The sequence below is a fragment of the Scyliorhinus torazame genome, chromosome 6 (genome assembly GCF_047496885.1).
Source record: "Scyliorhinus torazame isolate Kashiwa2021f chromosome 6, sScyTor2.1, whole genome shotgun sequence".
Classification (NCBI taxonomy): domain Eukaryota; kingdom Metazoa; phylum Chordata; class Chondrichthyes; order Carcharhiniformes; family Scyliorhinidae; genus Scyliorhinus; species Scyliorhinus torazame.
In genome coordinates, this window is record NC_092712.1 from 195,598,929 (window position 1) to 195,620,104 (window position 21,176).

General features: G+C 45.2%; 1 protein-coding gene across 9 annotated transcripts in view; it reads right to left on the reverse strand.

Annotated features, from left to right (window-relative positions):
* The window catches only part of hycc1 (hyccin PI4KA lipid kinase complex subunit 1), a 158,687-nt gene that overhangs the window by 48,104 nt on the left and 89,407 nt on the right, over positions 1 to 21,176 (reverse strand). For all 9 annotated transcript variants that reach the window (XM_072509227.1, XM_072509228.1, XM_072509226.1 and 6 more), the window contains 3 exons: positions 20,358 to 20,438; positions 18,038 to 18,153; positions 17,295 to 17,390 (listed from right to left, as the gene is read on the reverse strand). In XM_072509227.1, the coding sequence (XP_072365328.1) occupies positions 17,295 to 17,390; positions 18,038 to 18,153; positions 20,358 to 20,438 (293 nt within the window). The remainder of the gene's footprint in view (positions 1 to 17,294; positions 17,391 to 18,037; positions 18,154 to 20,357; positions 20,439 to 21,176) is intronic.

Below are 21,176 nucleotides of genomic sequence, written 5' to 3' on the forward strand. Positions count from 1 at the left end.
GCATCTAATGATATTTGCCATTGATTAGGTTTTCCCATAGACATTGATTTCATTTCAATGTTTGTGTTACAAGTTGTTCAAAGTCACAGCAAGAAAAATCAGACATCCAAGATCGAAGTGAACAGGACACGCAACTCCTTAGCCAAATTGAAGGATCACAAAGACCAAGAGACAAGTGTTGTTGCAATCCCCCGAGAGACTGAGGGGGCGGGTTTAGCTCAGTTGACTAGACAGTGATGTACAGCGAGACCAGCAGAGTGGGTTCAATTCCTGTACTAGCTGAGGTCATTCATGAAGGCCTCGCCTTCTCAACCTTGCCACTCACCCGAGGTGTGGTGATCCTCAGGTTAAATCACCACCAGTCAACTCTCCCCCTCAAAAAGGGAAAGCAGCCTCTGGTCATCTGGGACTATGGTGATTTTTAAAGAGACTGATAACATTTTTCACAGTTCCAGTCGATGACTGAAATGATCACACAAGATTGTGAATTTTAAAGACTTTTATCATAACAAACTAAAAGCTGCATTGAATAAGCAGAATTTAGGCAACCTAAATTTACAATGACAGAAAAGATCCCCATTAAACTTCTACAATCATAGAAAATCCCCTTGCCACGGTTATACTTTACACTGCCCCAAGTGGACACTTCATTATCCAGGACCACCAGTCTAAAACTATGTTCCGCTCATTTTTTCTTTTCCAGACTGATAATTTCTACTCCCAAAGGAAATTTCAGTGAGGACAATTAGAAATCCCTCCATCTCGCCAACTTTCTCTAACATTGGATCCAAGTAGAAATGCCGATAAGCTATGCTCCAGAACCCCCCCCCCCCCCCCGCCCCATAAACGTCATATTTGTAACAGTGTAAATTAATGGGTGAATCCCGTGTCAAATCAGGTACAGAAAGAAAAATAGCTGGATTTTTATATCTTGAACAATCAATACCCGAAGTAATGACAATTATAAAATATTTTTGTTTGCAGGAGGGGGATTGGCAGTAAATAACACTGACCACGTTATTAAAAGGGTTCTTATACTGAACGATACTGTGAGCGGGATCCAATATCCATCAAGTGGCTTAATACCAATGACTGTTACTCAAATCCCTAAAACATAGTGTCAGGTAGGGAGAATCCGATCAAGAAATAACAGTAGAATTACGTCCTACAATTCTGCTAACTGCAAGGCCCAACCTAACCCTCAAATCTTTCCACCATCAATCTTGATTTAATGATAAGTGTTGAAGTAGCTGCCAAGAGTAATCTCAGGCATAACAATGCAAAATACTGTGGATATTGGAAATCAGAAATGAAAACAAAAATGTTGGAAAAAGTCAGCAGCATCTGTGGAGAGAGAAACAGAGTTACTGTTGAGAGTCCGTAAGGACTCCAAATGTATTCAGTTTCTCACACCGCTGCCAGACCTGCTGCGTTTTTCCAGCAACAAGAGCAGCCAAGTAAAACAATCCCACAGCCATCCGCACCCAGTCAAGAATGATGCTAGACGATCAGGAAAATAATCCGCATGGGAAGTCACCATGAACCAACTACATCCTCAATTGAAGAATTGAACAAACGAATGTGATATAAAATAGTTAGTTCAAATATTAGTTACAGTAATGTGGATGTGATCAGTCTAATAGTGGTGAGTTCACAGACAAAGGATTTCAGAAAGCATGGCAAGGGGGGGGGGGGGGGGGGGGTGTCTGGTGGAGGATGGGAAAAGGATGCTGGGTAACAAGAGGCCCAGGGTTAAGGAATGAGAAGTGAGCCAATCAGGATATATGGCCAGGTCAGGAGGGGAGTAGGATGGCCTATGGGAATCTTGTATGTGAAACTTGATGCCATTTGAATGTATTTGTAGAGATTCCTTTGTCTCCAATAGCACTCGATTCAGGAGACCCCAGGAGGCAGCTTGTGTTCTGAGTCTTTGTGAAGCGAGTCAGACTTGCAAGTTGGTTAAAAATAAATAATACTATGCCGACAGTTTTATTGAGGCCAGACTGACGGGTAAAGAAATTAATATTGTCACAATCATAGTGGAATGAAGCACACATGCGAAAGACAAGGTTGAGGTATTTGCCACATCCTCAGCCAATAGAGCCAACAGAACACTTAACAACATCTTACTTAGCATCGCCCGACCCTACCACCATTTCGGATAAAATCAGTTCATTCTACTTGACAAAGGAGTATGAGAAAAGATTATGGGGCCTCAACATTCCAATTGTAGTGACATTCTCTGCAACAGAAGGAGCCAGTGTAGATACAGTATGTAGATAGGCCGAGAGGAGAGGCCATATTGGATTTGGTACTGGGTAATGAGCCAGGACAGGTGTTAGATTTGGAGGTAGGTGAGCACTTTGGTGATAGTGACCACAATTCGATTACGTTTACTTTAGTGATGGAAAGGGATAGGAATATACCGCAGGGCAAGAGTTATATCTGGGGAAAAGGCAATTATGATGCGATGAGGCAAGACTTAGGATACATCGGATGGAGAGGAAAACTGCAGGGGATGAGCACAATGGAAATGTGGAGCTTGTTCAAGGAATAGCTACTGCGTGTCCTTGATAAGTATGTACCCGTCAGGCAGGGAGGAAGTGGTCGAGTGAGGGAACCGTGGTTTACTAAAGCAGTCGAAACACTTGTCAAGAGGAAGAAGGAGACGCATGTAAAGAGAGACATGAAGGTTCAGTTAGGGCGCTCAAGAGTTACAAGAAAGCTAGGAAGGATCTAAAGAGAGAGCTAAGAAGAGCCAGGAGGGGACATGAGAAGTCTTTGGCAGGTAGGATCAAGGATAACCCTAAAGCTTTCTATAGATATGTCAGGAATAAAAGAATGACTAGGGTAAGAGTAGGGCCAGTCAAGGACAGTAGTGGGAAGTTGTGCTTGGAGTCCGAGGAGATAGGAGAGGTGCTAAATGAATATTTTTCGTCAGTATTCACACAGGAAAAAGACAATGCTGTCGAGGAGAATACGGAGATTCAGGCTACTAGACTAGAAGGGCTTCGGGTTCATAAGGAGGAGGTGTTAGCAATTCTGGAAAGTGTGAAAATCGATAAGTCACCTGGGCCGGATGGGATTTATCCTAGGATTCTCTGGGAAGATAGGAAGGAGATTGCTGAGCCTTTGGTCTTGATCTTTAAGTCATCTTTGTCTACATGAATAGTGCCAGAAGACTGGAGGATAGCAAATGTTGTCCCCTTGTTCAAGAAGGGGAGTAGAGATAACCCCGGTAACTATAGACCAGTGAGCCTTACTTATGTTGTGGGAAAAATCTTGGAAAGGTTTATCAGAGATAGGATGTATAATGATCTGGAAAGGAATAATTTAATTAGAGATAGTCAACACGGTTTTGTGAAGGGTAGGTTGTGCCTCACAAACCTTATTGAGTTCTTTGAGAAGGTGACGAAACAGGTGGATGAGGGTAAAGCAGTTGATGTGGTGTATATGGATTTCAGTAAAGCGTTTGATAAGGTTCCCCATGGTAAGCTACTGCAGAAAATACAGAGGCATGGGATTCAGGGTGATTTAGCAGTTTGGATCAGAAATTGGCTAGCTGGAAGAAGACAAAGGATGGTGGTTGATGGGAAATACTGGAGTCCAGTTACTAGTGGTGTACCACAAGGATCTGTTTTGGGACCACTGCTGTTTGTCATTTTTATAAATGACCTGGAGGAGGACGTAGAAGGATGGGCGAGTAAATTTGCAGATGACACTAAAGTCGGTGGAGTTGTGGACAGTGCGGAAGGATGTTACAGAGGGACATGGATAAGCTGCAAAGCTGGGCTGAGAGGTGGCAAATGGAGTTTAATGCAGAAAAGTGTGAGGTGATTCATTTTGGAAGGAATAACAGGAAGACTGAGTACTGGGCTAATGGTAAGATTCTTGGCAGTGTGGATGAGCAGAGATCTCGGTGTCCATGTGCATAGATCCCTGAAAGTTGCCACCCAGGTTGAGAGGGTTGTTAAGAAGGCGTACGGTGTGTTAGCTTTTATTGATAGAGGGATTGAGTTCAGGAGCCATGAGGTCATGTTGCAGCTATACAACACTCTGGTGCGGCCGCATTTGGAATATTGCGTGCAATTCTGGTCGCCGCATTATAGGAGGGATGTGGAAACATTGGAAAGGGTGCAGAGGAGATTTACCAGACTGTTGCCTGGTATGGAGGGAAGATCTTATGAGGGAAGGCTGAGGGACTTGAGGTTATTTTCTTTAGAAAGAAGAAGGTTAAGAGGTGACTTAATTGAGGCATACAAGATGATCAGAGGATTGGATAGGGTGGACAGTGAGAGCCTTTTTCCTCGGATGGTGATGTCTAGCACGAGGGGACATACCTTTAAATTGAGGGGAGATAGATACAAGACAGATGTCAGAGGTAGGTTCTTTACTCAGAGTAGTAAGGGCGTGGAATGCCCTGCCTGCAACAGTAGTGGACTCGCCAACACTAAGGACATTCAAATGGTCATTGGATAGACATATGGACAATCAGGGAATAGTGTAGATGGGCTTTAGAGTGGTTTCACAGGTCGGCGCAACATCGAGGGCCGAAGGGCCTGTACTGCACTGTAATGTTCTATGTTCAGACCTCTTCCAAAATCAATCCTGTATGCTATTATACATTAACATGGCAATGTCTGGATAAGTTCAACAAGGAGGACAAATCTAACCCAATCAATTGAGGCAAGTCCGTCCCCCAGTGGAGTCCTTAATGTTGTCCAGCAGCAACTACTACACAAATAATATGTGGATCCTCAAGTAGAATAACTCAACTCCAGAACAAGAGCTAAATGTCCAAAAGAGATGCATAAAACACCATTCTACTGGGTATAACACCAAAAAGTCCAAGTAAATCAAGGTTAATTGGAAAATTTTCAATGGCTGCAGCCATATTCAACATTAAGATCGAGATTGTTGGAACACAATCACTGCAACCTCCAAACATTGCTGTAAGATTTTCTCAAAATAGCATCCTTATGCTAGCCACCTTTAGCTGCTCACTCCTATTAATGGGCAGCACGGTAGCATAGTGGTTAGCACAATTGCTTCACAGCTCCATGGTCCCAGGTTCGATTCCCGGTTGGGTCACTGTCTGTGCGGAGTCTGCATGTTCGCCCCGTGTGTGCATGGATTTCCTCCGGGTGCTCCGGTTTCTTCCCACAGTCTAAAGATGTGCGGGTTAGGTGGATTGGCCATGCTAAATTGTCCTTAGTGTCCAAAATTGCCTTGTGTGTTGGGTGGGGTTACTGGGTTATGGGGATAGGGTGGAAGTGTGAGCTTGGGTAGGGTACTCTTTCAAAGAGCTGGTGCAGATTCGACAGGCTGAATGGCCTCCTTCTGCACTGGAAATTCTATGATCACAAGTGTCAAGCAATGGACAATAAAACTAAGAACCTCTCCTAACCTCGGACATCTCTGCTGCCAAACACACCATCAACCATATCCTTGTGGATTACCACTGACTAGGAGATCACCTGATACTTCAATGCTGTCTATAACAATCCAGACAGGAGTTCACAAGACCAAAAGAAATAGGAGGAGGCCAATTGGCGCATTGAGTCTGCTCCACCATTCAATAAAATCATTCAATAAGATCTGATTGTGGCATGAACGCTATTATCCCTTATAACTCATTATGCCCTCATCAAGAATGTGTATAACTCAGACAATATATTGAATGACCAATTCAATGTGCACTTGGGGACCAAGTGCAATGTGTCCAAGTTTGCAGATGACACTAAGATGAGTGGTAAAGCAAAAGGTGCAGAGGATACCGGAAGTCTGCAGAGGGATTTGGATAGGTTAAGTGAATGGGCAAAGGATCTGGCAGATGGAATACAATGTTGACAAATGTGAGGTTATCTATGTGGTAGGAATAACAGCAAAAGGGATTATTATTTAAATGATAAAATATTAAAACATGGTGCTGTGCAGAGGGACCTGCATGAACTCTACTGCATGTGTCGCAAAAAGTTGGTTTACAGATGATTAAGAAGGCGAATAGAGTTTTGTCCTTCATTGCTAGAGGGATGGAGTTTAAGACTAGGGAGGTTATGCTGCAACTGTATACGGTGTTAGTGAGGCCACACCTGGGGTAGTGTGTTCAGTTTTGGTCTCCTTACCCGAGAAAGGATGCACTGGCACTGGAGGGTGTGCAGAGGAGATTCACTGGGTCAGGCATTATCAAACTCAGGGGCGCGACCTGCGGGCAGGTGTCAGGAGGGTCGCGGAGCTGTCCGTCACGGCGCTCCCGATCATGCAAACCGCGCGCAACAGCCGCAGCAGCCGGCTTTTAATAATGTCGGCTGCAAGCGGCCTTCAAAATGGCCAGGAACAGGTAAAATTAATTTGGCCACACTGCGCACGCGTGCCCGATCATCGGTGCGCATGCGCAATATGCGCATTGGTGATCGGGCACACAAGCGCAGTGCGCCTGCATTTTTTTAATATGGTCACAGCCTTTTTTTTTTTCACATTTGGGAGAGCCAAAGGGACCATTGGGGCCAAAGGGACCCAAAACTATTTCCTCCATGGTTGTCAGCAACAAGGTAAGAGAAAATGGTGGGTCGTGCAGGTCGGCCCGCGTGGGCCACGAAGGCCGGCCGGTAAAAATGGGTCCCTGGAAAAAAAGTTTGAAAAACACTGTCCTAAGTTAATCCCAGAGCTGAGGGGGTTGGATTGTTGAGGGGGTTGGATTACAGGGAGGTTGAGTAGACTGGGACTGCACTCGTTGAAATTTAGAAGGATGCCGGGGGGGGGGCGGGGGGATGCGGGCAGGTTGTTTCCACTGGCGGGTGAAAGAAAAACTTGGGGCATAGCCCCACAATAAGGGGAAGTAGATTTAGGACTGAGCTTAGGAGGAACCTCTTCACCCAAAGGGTTGTGAATTTATGGAATTCCTTGCCCAGTGAAGGAGTTCAGGCTCCTTCATTAAATGTTTTCAAGATAAAGATAGATAGTTTTTTTGAGAATATATGAATAAAGGGCTGTGGTGTGATGCACGATCAATGACCACTAAAGCGAGGTTGTAGTCCAACTGAAGGCTTTAATAAGCTAGGTGTTTCCCCCAGCAGCTCAGGTACAGAAAGAAGGCTGCTGGGGCGGCACAGGCTCTTATACCCCGCCTTGCAGGGCAGAGCTACCATACAGCTTGACCAACAGGAAACGTACAATATCTACCAATGGTGTTCCAGCATTACCAGGTACTGTAATACCTCTACACAGACTACCACATTCACCCCGTTAAAAAAAAAAAGAGCCCGGCGGGGTGGTGGCTTGATATCACAACATGGTAACGTGGTAGAAATTATAGTTATGGAGGTACTGTAATACCTCAGTACAACGTTTTGTAACTATTTACAGATTCATAATTAACTTTACACTTTAAAATGAAGCAATCAGTCGATCGGGAGCCTTGGTCGTCCTCTGTGATCGTTGAAGGGAGCGTCTGCGGGGTGCATCGGTGGGTGGGGGGGCCTAGACGGGGCCGGTGGAAGGACCGATCCTCCTGTAAGGTGCACTGGTGGGAGGGAGGGTGGGACTGGTGGCTGGGGTGCGTGGGGATCCGGCGGGCGCCATGTCTCCTAGGGAGACCGTATCTTGTCGGCCGACTGGGGTACGCCACATAGGCGTACTGGGGGTTAGCGTGGAGAAGATGGACCCTCTCGACCAATGGGTCCGACTTGTGCACCCGCACGTGTTTTCGGAGCAGGATGGGTCCGGGAGCTGCCAGCCAGGTCGGGTACGAGGTCCCAGAGGAGGACTTCCTGGGAAGACAAGGTGACGTTTGTGAGGTGTTTGGTTGGTCGTGGTACAAAGCAGTGACCGGATGGAGTGGAGGGCATCCGGGAGGAATTCCTGCCAGCGGGAGACTGGGAGATTCCTGGACCGTGGAACCAGTAGGACTGTCTTCCAGACAGTTCCGTTCTCCCTCTCTACCTGTCCGTTACCCCGGGGGTTGTAACTGGTCATCCTGCTCGAGGCGATGCCCTTGCTGATCAGGAATTGACGCAGTTCGTCGCTCATAAAGGCGGACCCCCTATCCTATGTATGTAAGTGGGGAACCCGAACAGTGCAAAGATGCTATGAAGGGCCTTGATGATGGTGGTTGTGGTCATGTCGGGGCAGGGGATGGCAAATGGGAACCGGGAGTACGCATCAATCATGTTCAGGAAGTACGTGTTGTGGTCGGTGGAGGGGAGGGGGCCTTTGAAGTCCATGCTGAGGCGTTCAAAGGGACGGGAAGCCTTTATCAGGTGCGCTTTCTCTGGCCGGTAGAAGTGCGGTTTGCACTCCGCGCAGATTTGGCAGTCCCTGGTGGCTGTCCTGACCTCCTCGATGGAGTAGGGCAGGTTGCGGGTCTTGATAAAGTGGTAGAAGCGAGTGACCCCCGGGTGGCCGAGGTCCTCGTGGAGGGCTCGGAGGTGGTCCACTTGTGCGGTGGCACATGAGCCGTGGGACAGGGCATCAGGAGGCTCGTTTAGCTTCCCGGTACGATACAAGATATCGTAGTTGTAGGTGGAGAGTTCGATCCTCCACCGCAAGATCTTATTGTTTTTTATCTTGCCCCGCTGTGCATTATCGAACATGAAAGCAACCAACCGTTGGTCAGTGAGGAGAGTGAATCTCCTGCCGGCCAGGTAATGCCTCCAAAGTCGCACAGCTTCTACTATGGCCTTTTCGACTGAGGATTTCGGAAGCATGGAGGGTACGTGAGAAGGCCACGGGTCTGCCTGCTTGGTTGAGGGTGGCCGCCAGAGCTACGTCAGACGTGTCGCTCTCGACCTGGAAGGGGAGGGACTCGTCGATGGTGTTCATCGTGGCCTTTGCAATGTCTGCTTTGATGCGGCTGAAGGCCTGACGGGTCTCTATCGACAGGGGAAAAACTGTGGATTGGATCAGGGGACGGGCCTTGTCCGCATAGTTGGGGGACCCACTGGGCATAGCAAGAGAAAAACCCTTCAGGGCCTTGGAGCAGTGCACTACGTAGCAGAGGATGGCTAGGCGGTCGGTGCTAAACACGCATTTATCCTTGTTGTATGTTAGGTTAAGGATCTTTGCGGTCTGGAGGAATTTTCGGAGGTTGGTGTCGTGGTCCTGCTGGTCGTGGCCACAGATGGTGACATTATCGAGATACGTGAATGCTGCCCGTAAACCATACCGGTCAACCATTCGGTCCATCTCGCGCTGGAAGATCAAGACCCCGTTGGTGACACCGAAGGGCACCCTTAAGAAGTGATAGAGCCACCTATCTGCCTCAAAGGCAGTGTATTTGCGGTCACTAGTGCGGATGGGGAGCTGGTGGTAGGCGGACTTAAGATCCACCGTGGAGAAGACCTTGTAATGTGCGATCCTGTTTACCAGGTCGGATATGCGGGGGGAGAGGGTACGCGTCCAGCTGCGTAAACTTGTTGATGGTCTGACTGCAGTCGATGACCATCCTATGCCTCTCCCCGGTCTTTACCACCACTACTTGAGCTCTCCAGGGACTGTTGCTAGCTTCAATGACTCCTTCCCTCAGTTGCCTTTGGACCTCTGACCTAATAAAGATCCGATCCTGGGCACTGTACTGTCTGCTCCTGGTGGTGATGGGTTTGCAATCAGAGGTGTGGTTCGCAAACAGGGAAGGCGGATCGACCTTGAGGGCCGCGAGGCCGCAGACAGTGAAGGGGGATATAGGGCCGCCGAATTTGAAAGATAAACTTTGGAGATTACACTGGAAGTCTAAACCTAGGAGTGTGGTCGCGCAGAGGTGGGGAAGGATGTAGAGCCGGTAATTTTTAAACTCCCTTCCCTGCATTGTGAGGTTTGCTACACAAAACCCCTTTATCTCTACTGAGTGGGAACCGGAGGCCAGGGAGATTTTTTGATTAACGGGGTGGACGAGGAGAGAACAGTGCCTTACTGTGTCGGGGTGTATGAAGCTCTCCGTGCTCCCAGATTTGATCAAGCAGAAAGTCTTGTGCCCGTTGATTAGCACGGTCGTTGTAGCAGTTGAGAGTGTTCGAGGCTGGGACTGGTCCAGAGTCACCGAGGCTAATTGCAGCAGCTGAGTGTTCTCTTCGGGCGGTGTGCGGTCAGCCGAGCTGGGGTCCTGGGAATCTATCCAAGATGGCGGCTCCCATTGGTCGCACATGGCTGGGGGTGCACAAAATGGCGGTGCCCATCTATCGAAAGTGGCGTCCGCGGGACAAGATGGCGGCGCCCGCTGGCCGCACGGGGACCGTGGAGAGGTGTGTGGTGGCGGTCCGCATTCGCTGCCGGAGACCGCGGTGACCGCACGGGCCTGGCATACCACCACGAAGGGGTCCTTTTTATCGCATCCCTTGCAGATGGATGCGCGGGCCGGGCAGCGCTGCCGGGGGTGTTTGGCCTGCCCGCAAATGTAGCAGCGGGGCCCCGGGGTTGCCAGGCCGCCTTGCAGCACAAGCCTGTGGGGGGATGGGGGAAGTCTCGGGTCGGCTGCGGAGAGGTTCCACGCTGCCCAGCGGGAACGTAAGCACGGGCGTTTCTGGAGGCCACATCCAGGGAGCCTGCAAGGGCCCCCGTGCCTCCTTGAGGCCGAGGGTGTCTTTTCCAGCAACCGCTGGCGGATTTGGGAGGACAGCCGACCTGCCACGAAAGCGTCCCGGATCAAGAGTTGTGTGTGGTTGCTCGCCGAAACTTGCGGGCAGCTGCAGTTTCTTCCCAACACCAGGAGTGCACGTTAGAATTCGTCCAGCGATTCCCCAGGGATTTGCCGCCTCATTGCTAGCAGATGTCGGGCGTAGACCTGGTTTACTGGGCGAATATAAAGCCCTTTTAGCAGCTGCGTTGCTGCATCGAAGTCGCCTGCATCATCGATGAGGGTGTAAATTTCCAGGCTCATCTTCGAGTGCAGGACTTGCAATTTCTGTTCTCCCATGGGTGTGTTTTCGGCCGTTCCGAGATACCCTTTAAAACACGCCAGCCAGTGCTTGAAGGTTGCCGCTGAGTTCACCGCGTGGGGGCTGAGTTGCAGACACTCCGGCTTGATTCGGAGCTCCATCCTTTTAAATCTAGCTTATTAAATTGGTGCACGATCAATGACCACTAAAGCGAGGTTGTTGTCCAACTGAAGGCTTTAATAAGCTAGATGTTTCCCCCAGCAGCTCAGGTACAGAAAGAAGGCTGCTGGGGTGGCACGGGCTCTTATACCCCGCCTTGCAGGGCGGAGCTACCATACAGCTTGACCAATAGGAAACATAGAATATCTACCAATGGTGTTCCAGCTCTTATTCCCCGCCTTGCAGGGCGGAGCTACCATACAGCTTGGCCAATAGGAAACATACAATATCTACCAATGGTGTTCCAGCATTACCAGGTACCGTAATAACTCTACAGACTACCACATGGTGTGCGGGTAGAGCGTCCACAAAAGATCAGCCATGATCTCATTGAATGGCGGAGCAGGCTCGAAGGGCCAGGTGGCCTACTCCTGCTCCTAGTTCTTATGTTCTCATGACCCAGCCTCCACTGTTCACTGGGCATGAGAATTTCAAAGACTTTCGACCCTCAGAAAATAAATGCACCCTCACCGCTGCCCGAAATGGAAGACCCTTATTTTAAGCAATGCCTCTAGTTTTGGATTTCCCCCAAAGAAACATCTTCAGTATTGACCCTAGCATGTCGCCTCAGAATGTTAGATGATCACATCTCATTCTTCTAACCTCCAATCAATTTGGACCCAATCTTTCTTCAAAAGACAAAGCATTTATCACAGGAATTAGCCCAATGATCCCTTCAATCAATGTGCGAAGTTGGATTTTCTATCCTCACAAAGATGAAGACAGCACAATGGAACTGGCTCAACTCTTACACCGGATAGGTCCACTGCCCTCTCCTCCTGTAAACCGGATTGGAGTGAGATTGTAAGGACTAAGCAGATTCACCTGTCGTATGAAAGGTAAACGAGAATGGTGGGTCACAAAGGTCAGCCAGTTGGTAAAAATGGAGGGGAAAGAGTTTGAAAAACACTGTTGTATGCTGGAGTGGCCAGATGCCTGCGAGTGGGATCTGATCTTTGTTGGGTCTAATCTTTGTCGGGTCTTTTAAAAAAAAAAGGCACTCCGGATTTCAGAATCCCGGCTCTGCTGGCATGTTTAGGCCTGACTACCATTCAGTGCTGCTAAATAAGGTGAGGAAAGGCATCGGCAAAGCCAGCAAGTTACACAGTTTTTCTCGCGTGATCCACCATATGAGAAAATTGCACTCAAGTGTTTTACACAGAAAGAGGCCCTTCGGCCCATTGTGTCTGTGCCAGCCATCAAGCACCTATCTATTCTAATCACACTTTCCAGCACTTGGACGGCCAGTAGCCATGTATGTGTTGGCGTTTCAAGTGCAGATCTAAATGCTTCTTAATGTTGCGACGGTTCCCACCTCCACCAGCTTTTCACGCAGCGAGTTTCAGATTTTCTTCAAATCCCCTCAATCTTCTGTCCCTTACCTTAAATCTATGCTCCCTGGTTATTGACCTCTCTACTAAGGGGAAAATTTTCTTCCAATCTACCCTATGTCCTTCATAATTTTGTACACCTCCGTCAGATCTCGCCCTCATCCTTCTCTGCACCGAGCAAAACAAACTCAGCCTGTCTTCGTAGCCGAAATGTCCCATCCCGGGCAACAGCCCAGTGAATCTCCTCTGCACCCTTTCTAGTGCAATGACGTCATTCCTACAGTGTGGTGACCAGGACGGCACACAGTACTCTAGCTGTGGCCTAATGAGTGTGTTATACAGCTCCATCATAACCTCCATGTTCTTATATGATTTTCTGTTAGCCAATCCGTCATCCATGCTAATATATCTTCCCAAAATCACGAGTTCTTGTTTTATGCAGCAACCGTTCACCTTTCTGAATGCCTTTTGCAAATCCAACATCTACTGGTTCCCCTTTATCCATCCTGCTGGTTACATCCTCAAAGGACTCGACAATAAATTTGGCAAACACTGTTCCCTTTCACAAACCATGGTGACTCTTCCTGATCCATGATTTTCTAAATGTCCTGCTACTATCTCCTTAATCGATATCAGCACTTTTTCCAATGACTGATGTTAAGACTAACTGGCCTATAGTTTCCTATTTTTGTCTCCCTCCTTTATCAAATAGTGGAGTTACATTTGCAGCTTTCCAAAACCTGGAAAATTTTAAGATTATAAACACACCTTCAGATCAATAATTTATAGCTTTTAGAGTAATGCAGAGTCACCCCACGTCAGAGAGCTCTATACAACAGTGTTTTTCATACATTTGCCCCCCCCCCGCGCACGAATTTTAACCAATCGGCCGACCTTTGCGACCCACCACTTTTGTTTACCTTTCATACGACAGGTGAATCTGCTTGGTCCTCATGATCTCATTCCAATCAGGTTTACAGGAGGGGGGTAATGGACCTATCAGGTGCAAGAGTTGAGCCAGTTCCATTACGTTGTCTTCATCTTGGTGAGGATGGAAAATCCAACTTCGCACATTCATTGAAGGGTAAAAGCAACAAAATGCTCATTTTACTCAGCACTGGATATCCCTGGGAGATGCTACTCCAGAATGACGAAAGCCTCATCGATGTTTGGCATGTTTTTAATGTGCTGTCACAGGCGAGGTGCAGTTTAGTCTCTTCATTTGGAGTCAGCTGTAAGTTAATAATTGACTCTGGAGTCTCAAATTCAAAAGGACTTTTAACCCACATCTTCTCAGTCAAAATCTTAAACTACTCTTCTGAAGGAACAACAAAAAACTGTTGATCAACGCAGCCAGACGCGACTTACAAGTCTAACATTTTTTTATTTGATGTGTCGTAGCACTAAGGAACTTGTGGTACATTTGGCTTTCTACCCACACTTGGCAAACTTTCATAAAATCTCTACATTGCAGGATGCCATTCGGTCCATCGAGTCTACACCACCCCTTCGAAAGAGCACCCCAGCCTAACCTATTGGACACCGAGGGGCGATTTAACATGGACAATCCATCTAACCTGCACATCTGTGAACAGTGGGAGGAAACCAGATCACCCGGAGGAAACCCACGCAGGCACGGGAAGAACAGCAATCTCCACACAGCCAGTCCCCTAAGGCGGAATTGAACCTGGGTCCCTGGCGCTGTGAGGCAGCAGTGCTAACCACTGTGCCACCATTCAATGACTTTTGGAAAGCATCTATTTCTTCACAGTGACGAAGGAAATCAGCACACTTCCCTTGCAATTTGAAGCCGTTCTTTTAGAATTGAAAAGATGTCTGCAACCTAAGATATAGTTAGCATCTAACTTTCATGCACATAATATATATGAGCTTTTCATCCTGATTTGCACTGGCAAAATTAACAAAGCCCATACTTCAAGGAATCTTCTTTATAGTGTTTTGATCATGATTTCAGTTTCTTCTTAGAGGCCCTGGAGCTCTGTATTCAGCTCCCTCCAGCAATGCTTTGTCCTGCCATGGACTCTCTTGAGCAGCTCTCTCCAGTAGATTCAGTTGTGAGACCCTGGCATGTTTGTGTTTCTAGCGCTCTCTTCCATATTACAAATGACCCACCTTCAGCTCTTCACAGTCCTGTTGCTCGCTTGCTGGCAGCTACAAAATGGAGAATCTCTCTCCATGATTTTGCAACGGAAGCATGGACGTACAGGGCACAGTTTATTTGCCAGGTGTGACCTGTTCTCTGCCACCACTTCTGGCAGGAAGACTCCCATTGGTCATTTTTAAAAGGCCAGTCATGGCTGGCATTCTTAAAAGTGCGCCGCTTCTCCCGCGATCGGGAAAGCTCTGACCAAGCGCTCCCTGACCCTCTCGCAGGCAGCAATCCTCAATTTGTAAAGCCCTGCTATACAACATCAAAATTTATGATTTCACCAAATTAAGGGGTATAGTTAACAATGAGGAGCTCGACAATTAAATATAACTGGACATCAACAACACATACAGAAAGGATATGGAAATGGCAAACTCAAGAATACATGCAAGGTAGTGCACTTCAGCAAGAGGAATTAGGAGTCTACAAGAACAGGTCAGAGGCCAGGAATTCTGCAGGGTTCCACCTGTTGACTCCCCAAAGCCTACCCCTCATCCACAAGGCAAATGTCAGGAGTGATGGAATACACTCCATTTGCCTGGATGAGTGCAGCTGCCGTAACACTCGTAGCTTGACACTATTCAGGACAAAGCAGCCTGCTTGATTAGCAGCCCTTCACCATCTTCAGAATCTACTACCGATGCAGAGGCAGCAGTGTTTACCAGCTACAAAGATTGTAGCTGCAATCAGCAAGGCTCCTTCAACAGTACCTTCCAACCTCTAACCACCAAGAAGGACAAGGGCAGCAGATGCCTGGGAAAACCATCACCTGGAAGTTTCCCTTCAAGTCAAACCACCCTGACTTGGAAATATATCACCATTCCTTCACTGTCTCTGGGTGAAAATCCTCGAACTCTTTCCCCAACAGCACTACCAAGAGGCAGCTCACCACCACTTTCTCAATGACAATTAGGGATGGGCAATAAATGCTGGCCGAGCCAGCGACATCTACATCTCACAAAATAATTTTTTTTAATGTACTCGTTGCAAAATTAGAGTTTAAATGGGGTGGAAGCACAAGGGGGTCTTGAGTCATGCCAAAATCAATTACCAAATTATCGCAACATACCAATATAGGTTAACAAAACGATGAAGACCACAAACAAAACACTGGGGTGCAATAAAAAAAATGCAGAGATGTTAAATATACAGAACCTTCATCAGTCCACACTATGGAGTGCTATACACAAATCTAGTTTCCATTTTGCAAAAATAATACGAAGCTCTGGAGCAAATGAAAAATTGCACAAGATACCAGAACGGAGAGGATAACGAGACTGTTCAGACGGAGGCTACTTTCTCTTAACAAGGCAGAGGTGACTTGATGCAGCTATATAAAATTATAAAAGGGTTTGATATGGCAGATGTTTCCATTGGTGAAGAATGCAAAACCAGGGACTCGGAGCGCAAGATAGTCATGAATAAATCCAGTAGAGATTTCTAGAGTGGTGAAAATGAGCAGTCACTCCCACATGGAGTTGGTGAGATGAATAGTACAGGTGCAGTTAAGGGCAATCTAGCTAAAGACAGGAGCAAAAGGAATAGGGAGGTGTCAAAAGTGAGAGATGAAGCAAAGAGGCAGAGGAAACTTGTGTGAGGCAAACACACCTACTGGGCCAATAGCTTATTTCTGTGCTGCAAATTCAATGTAGTGAGAGCAGTTGAGTGTGGTCCTCAATCTGAGCAGTGATTCAAATCTACAACCTTGTGGCTGGCAGCCAAGCCCTTTGGTTCTCAGGGCTATTGAATTGGACCATATGTTAGTTTGTTTAGTAATTGTGTAATACCAAGATGAGATATTATAGCTTATTTTTTATAAACTTTGACGTCATCTATTCCAGACGTTTTGGCTGGTTGCTTATGGAAGTGGAGGATCTTCAACAGGAGGTATAATCAGGAAGCTTGGAAGTCTGTGCCTTTCCCATTGTCAGGTATTTTCAACACCAGTGTGTTGAGTTTTATTCCCCAAAGCTAAACAAGTTCCCTGTCTGGCAGGCAGCCTTAATTGCAGGCTTGGCTCCCTGCCAGACAGGGCATATTATAGAAAAGGCTGCAGCCCTGGTGAAGCCTAGTCTAGTGTAGTTTGACATTGAGGTCGCCAGGGAATGAGTGGCAGGGAGTAGAGTGTAGCTTGAAGGACCCAGGATGATCACAGAAATTGTAAAAAAAAAAAAAAAAAAAGAGATGTGGGAGTGAAGAAATGACAGGGATACATCAGCAGAGGATTAATGGCACAGACAAGACTCAGGAATGATTGGAAGATTAGAAATCCGAGAAAGATGTGCGGGGCTTGGGGAAGTCAGGGAGATATTGCAGGCACAGATAAGTGGACTCAAGACAGATCAGACTTCAACACCTCTCCAAATCTGCTCAAAATCTACAAATCCCTTAGCTTCACCCAGCAATGACATCATCTCCCCACGCTGAAAAAACAAATCAACTCTCCCGGCTGAAAGCACGTTAACTCCCCAGAGACTTTCTCCAGTCAAACCACAGTGCATTAGCCCAGACTGAAATGAATTCCTCTGGTCAATTTCACCTTCTGGCTCCTATAAGCTCCCAGGGCTTGTAAAACAGAATCCTTTTTAAAACGTGACCACTGCAGTCAAACACTATTAGTCCAGCTTATAACCCTTCAATTGCCTGAATATTAAGAACCAAATATCCCCCAAGTGCTCCATTCGTCACAAATTCTCTGAATCTCACCTGGAGCATGTATGGCACAGAGATCGTAGAGAAGGGGGAGGCATGTAGATTATGGATGCGTTGTAACAGAGAAATAGAAATGTCAACACTTCAAACCTGTTTAATAAGTAAAAGAAATTTAATCGAAATTAAGGGCATCACAAAACATAAATGCAAATTTACAATTTTGCATTAATCCCATGCCTAAAGCAGTTTTCATAGCTTCATGCTAATATTTAAAAATTAACAAAAACAATTTAACTTGCGTTACAGAATCAATTATTTTACATGGACAAATCGTATGCCCAGTCTCATTGGTATAGTTAATCTATTTCCAAAAAAGTACTTTGGACATCAAAAAGAGGAAATCACACTCAAGATCAGATAGTACGGTGAAAGCAAAACCAGTCTGCAATCTACGCATTAATTCAGTCAACACAAATAAACAAGGTTATTCTATTTAATACTTTACCTACTACAGGAGAAAAAAGAGACAGTGATGAAACAATAAAATCCTATACCCAAGTTGTGACATTCACCTCAACCCAACACATTCAACAGTCAATATGATCTCATTACTTGGTTCACATATCAGCTTTAAGAAAAAAAATGTTTATATGTTCTCTTGAAATAGTGGCAAACAAGATTTTATTTAAAACTTCAATTTTTATAATCACATTTTAAAACTATAATACATTGATTCCGGTGTTACTGTTAGTTCCTCAAGTTACTTTAATGAGACTGCAAATGTTTGAAAACGTTACCTGTTTTGTGCTGTAAAGGTTTCCCTTTGACAATAAGGTCCCGTATATACAACTCTAGTCAAGCCATGTCGAGATAAAGCGCCTTCTGTAAGTGCCATAGAACCAAAACTAGAAGGCTAAAGCATCATTTGAAGAGGTTAATAAACAAAATATACATCAAAAGCACAATATGAAAATGGGGGAAGATAATTCTACTGCATAATATTTTGAAAAATAACTGTTGTATGGTAGCGTGCACAATGCAGCATGTTATATTGTGCCATAGAATGGCAGGATACACATTTGAGCCCAGTTAATGAGATCGCGATCACAGTCACAATGCTGTGGAGAAGGAAAACTGAAAAGCTGTATTGTAAAACCACCTCCTAGAGAACTAATAAAATTACTTATTTCAAATGCCCTACAGTGGTTAGCACTGTTGTTTCACAGCTCCAGGGTCCCAGGTTCAATTCCCAGCTTGGGTCATTGTCTGTGCGGAGTCTGCACGTTCTCCTCGTGTCTGCGTGGGTTTCCTCCACATGCTCCGGTTTCCTCCCACAAGTCCCAAAAGATGTGCTGTTGGGTAATTTGGACATTCTGAATTCTCCCCGTGTACCCAAATAGGCGCCGGAATATGGTGACCAAGGGATTTTCACAGTAATTTCATTGAAATGTTAATGTAAGCTTACTTGTGACAATAAAGATTATTATATTATTACTGCTCACATTATCATGCCATTACAGATGTTTAGGTTAATTTGGAATTCAAAATTTAGTCCTAGCGATGTAACTTGACATTTTCTTAAAACTTTACCTAAAATTCAACTTTTGAAGACTCCATTTGGAGTTTCTGTTTCAAATATGAAATTAAATATTTGTGACACATCAAGCAAATAGAGATTTGCCCAACTTCATTTGACGTACCCAGGTAGAGTGAACACTAATCTCAATTGAGTATTCTTACACAAAGTGCCACACAAAGCACTAATATTAGCTAAACAAAGCACACTCCGTTTTGTCCAAAAATCAACAGTTTCACTGCTCTCTTGTACAAATTGATCAGCATAGGCAGCTTATACATGCAACAAATGTAAAAATTCAAAGAATTTGTTTCAGAAAGTGGTTGACAACAAAATCATTTAACTTCATCTAGAAAATAGGAAGAGGCCAATAAAGTACACAAGGACAGATTGATAAAAAATACATTTTAGCAACAGAAAAGTCATGGAGAACAAGTATACCCAAATCTTTTGAGTTCTATAAAAATGAAGACTTCACAAGGGTAATGATTATAATCCTGATTGATTTTTGAAAAAGCTTTGAGACATCAGTCAAAGTAATTAAAGATTAATTAGAGCAATTAAGAAGATTAAAGAACATTTGATAGATTATTAATGTGATATTAAAAAGGAGTATATAGGTTGTAAGGAAAAGCTTAGTTTTAAAAGTAATTGGACACATTTAAGTTAATATCACTAGATCTACAAATTTGAACATGCCATGGGTGCAGGGAGTGATCTGTGGTGTGTTGGAGTGGACAGGCCAGAGGCACACAGACTATTGGTATTAGGCCACATCAACCAGCAAGCTGCAGACATCCAAAATGAATATTTTGGATGCTTTTGCCCCTAACCACAGCAACATTCACCCTTTTAACCTCCAACCATATTCTACCCTCCCTATGTCTAGCCATTTGTGTTTTCACAACAGCCTGGTAGCATCCAGGAAGAGAACCTTGACTGGCATTTGAAATGAAAATGAAATGAAATGAAATGAAAATCACTTGTCACAAGTAGGCTTCAAATGAAGTTACTGTGAAAAGCCCCTAGTCGCCACATTCCGGCACCTGTTCGGGGAGGCTGGTATGGGAATTGAACCATGCTGCTGGCCTGCCTGGGTCTGCTTTAAAAGCCCGGTGCTAAACCAGCCCCTCTCCAGAGAGGTCAACAAATTATAACACTCCATGCGACACTCTGGGGTGAATTTAATACTTCAAGCCACTGCGTTTGAAGATATATTTATTCCAATTCCTCCCCTACTTTACAATGAACCCCAGAAGAAATGGATGGCTGAAAAAGAGCATTCATTCATACAGCAACAGGATACATTTGCATTGCATAATATTACATGAAAGGCATTTTAAACTGCAAAAGCAATTTCCTCAAATCAAAGAGCTCCTATTTAAATGCTAAAAACTCCTCCAGTATTAAAATTAAAAGCACTTTCATCTTTATGTTGCAATAATCTCAAACAAATGCTGAGTGCCTTAAAGTAATAAAATGCGTGCGATTTATCAACAAACTTTAAAAGTATTTAGAATACACTAAAATAGGTCTCTTACCTCATGATACACAGAAGGTTTTGAAAGAGATGGGATCGTAAAAGATTGAACTTTACTACATCCGTCTTTATCCACAATATCCTGGAAAATCATAATAACCTTAAAATTAGTGTTTAAACAAACAAGTAAATAAACAAACCATTTGCTTCGAGATAAAAACAGAAAACGCTGGGACTCTGGTTCTGACAAACGGCCAACAAGCTAAATTAACTCTGTTCATCTTTCCACAGATGCTGCCAGACATGCTGAATCATAGAATGGTGAAAGCATTGAAAGTGGCAATTTTGTCCTTTGTGTCTGCACCAGCACTAGGGAATCTCTGCTCATCCCATTCCCCTGTTTCTCCCCCCGTAACCCCCCCCCCCACCCCACTCCAAAGCCCTATCATTTTTTTCCTTTATTTTGCTCCATTTTCTGTTTTTATTTCAGATTTGCAGCATCCAGTTGTTTTTGTTAAGATGCACTTTCTGCAGCAAGTTTAGTTCATTTTACCAGCACAAATGCAGCAATTTCTTGGCGAGCTCTTATTTTCATGAGGTCAAGGGCAATTAGCAAGCAATTTTTGGTGATTACAACCTGTGGCATATCTCTTGCCCATACACTTTGTGGTCATTTACACCATAATAACGGTGTCCATATTGCAATAAACAATATTAAGTACAAACTTTGCACAACAAATTTTATTTCAGTACCAGGAAGCTACAGCATTTGTTATCATAACCCAGGAGTGCTGATTTATTCCACCGAGCGAGTGTAGAAATAACCAATTTGAGCCATTTCAGTTTAAAATCCTATGATATATACCATCTGCATATTGAA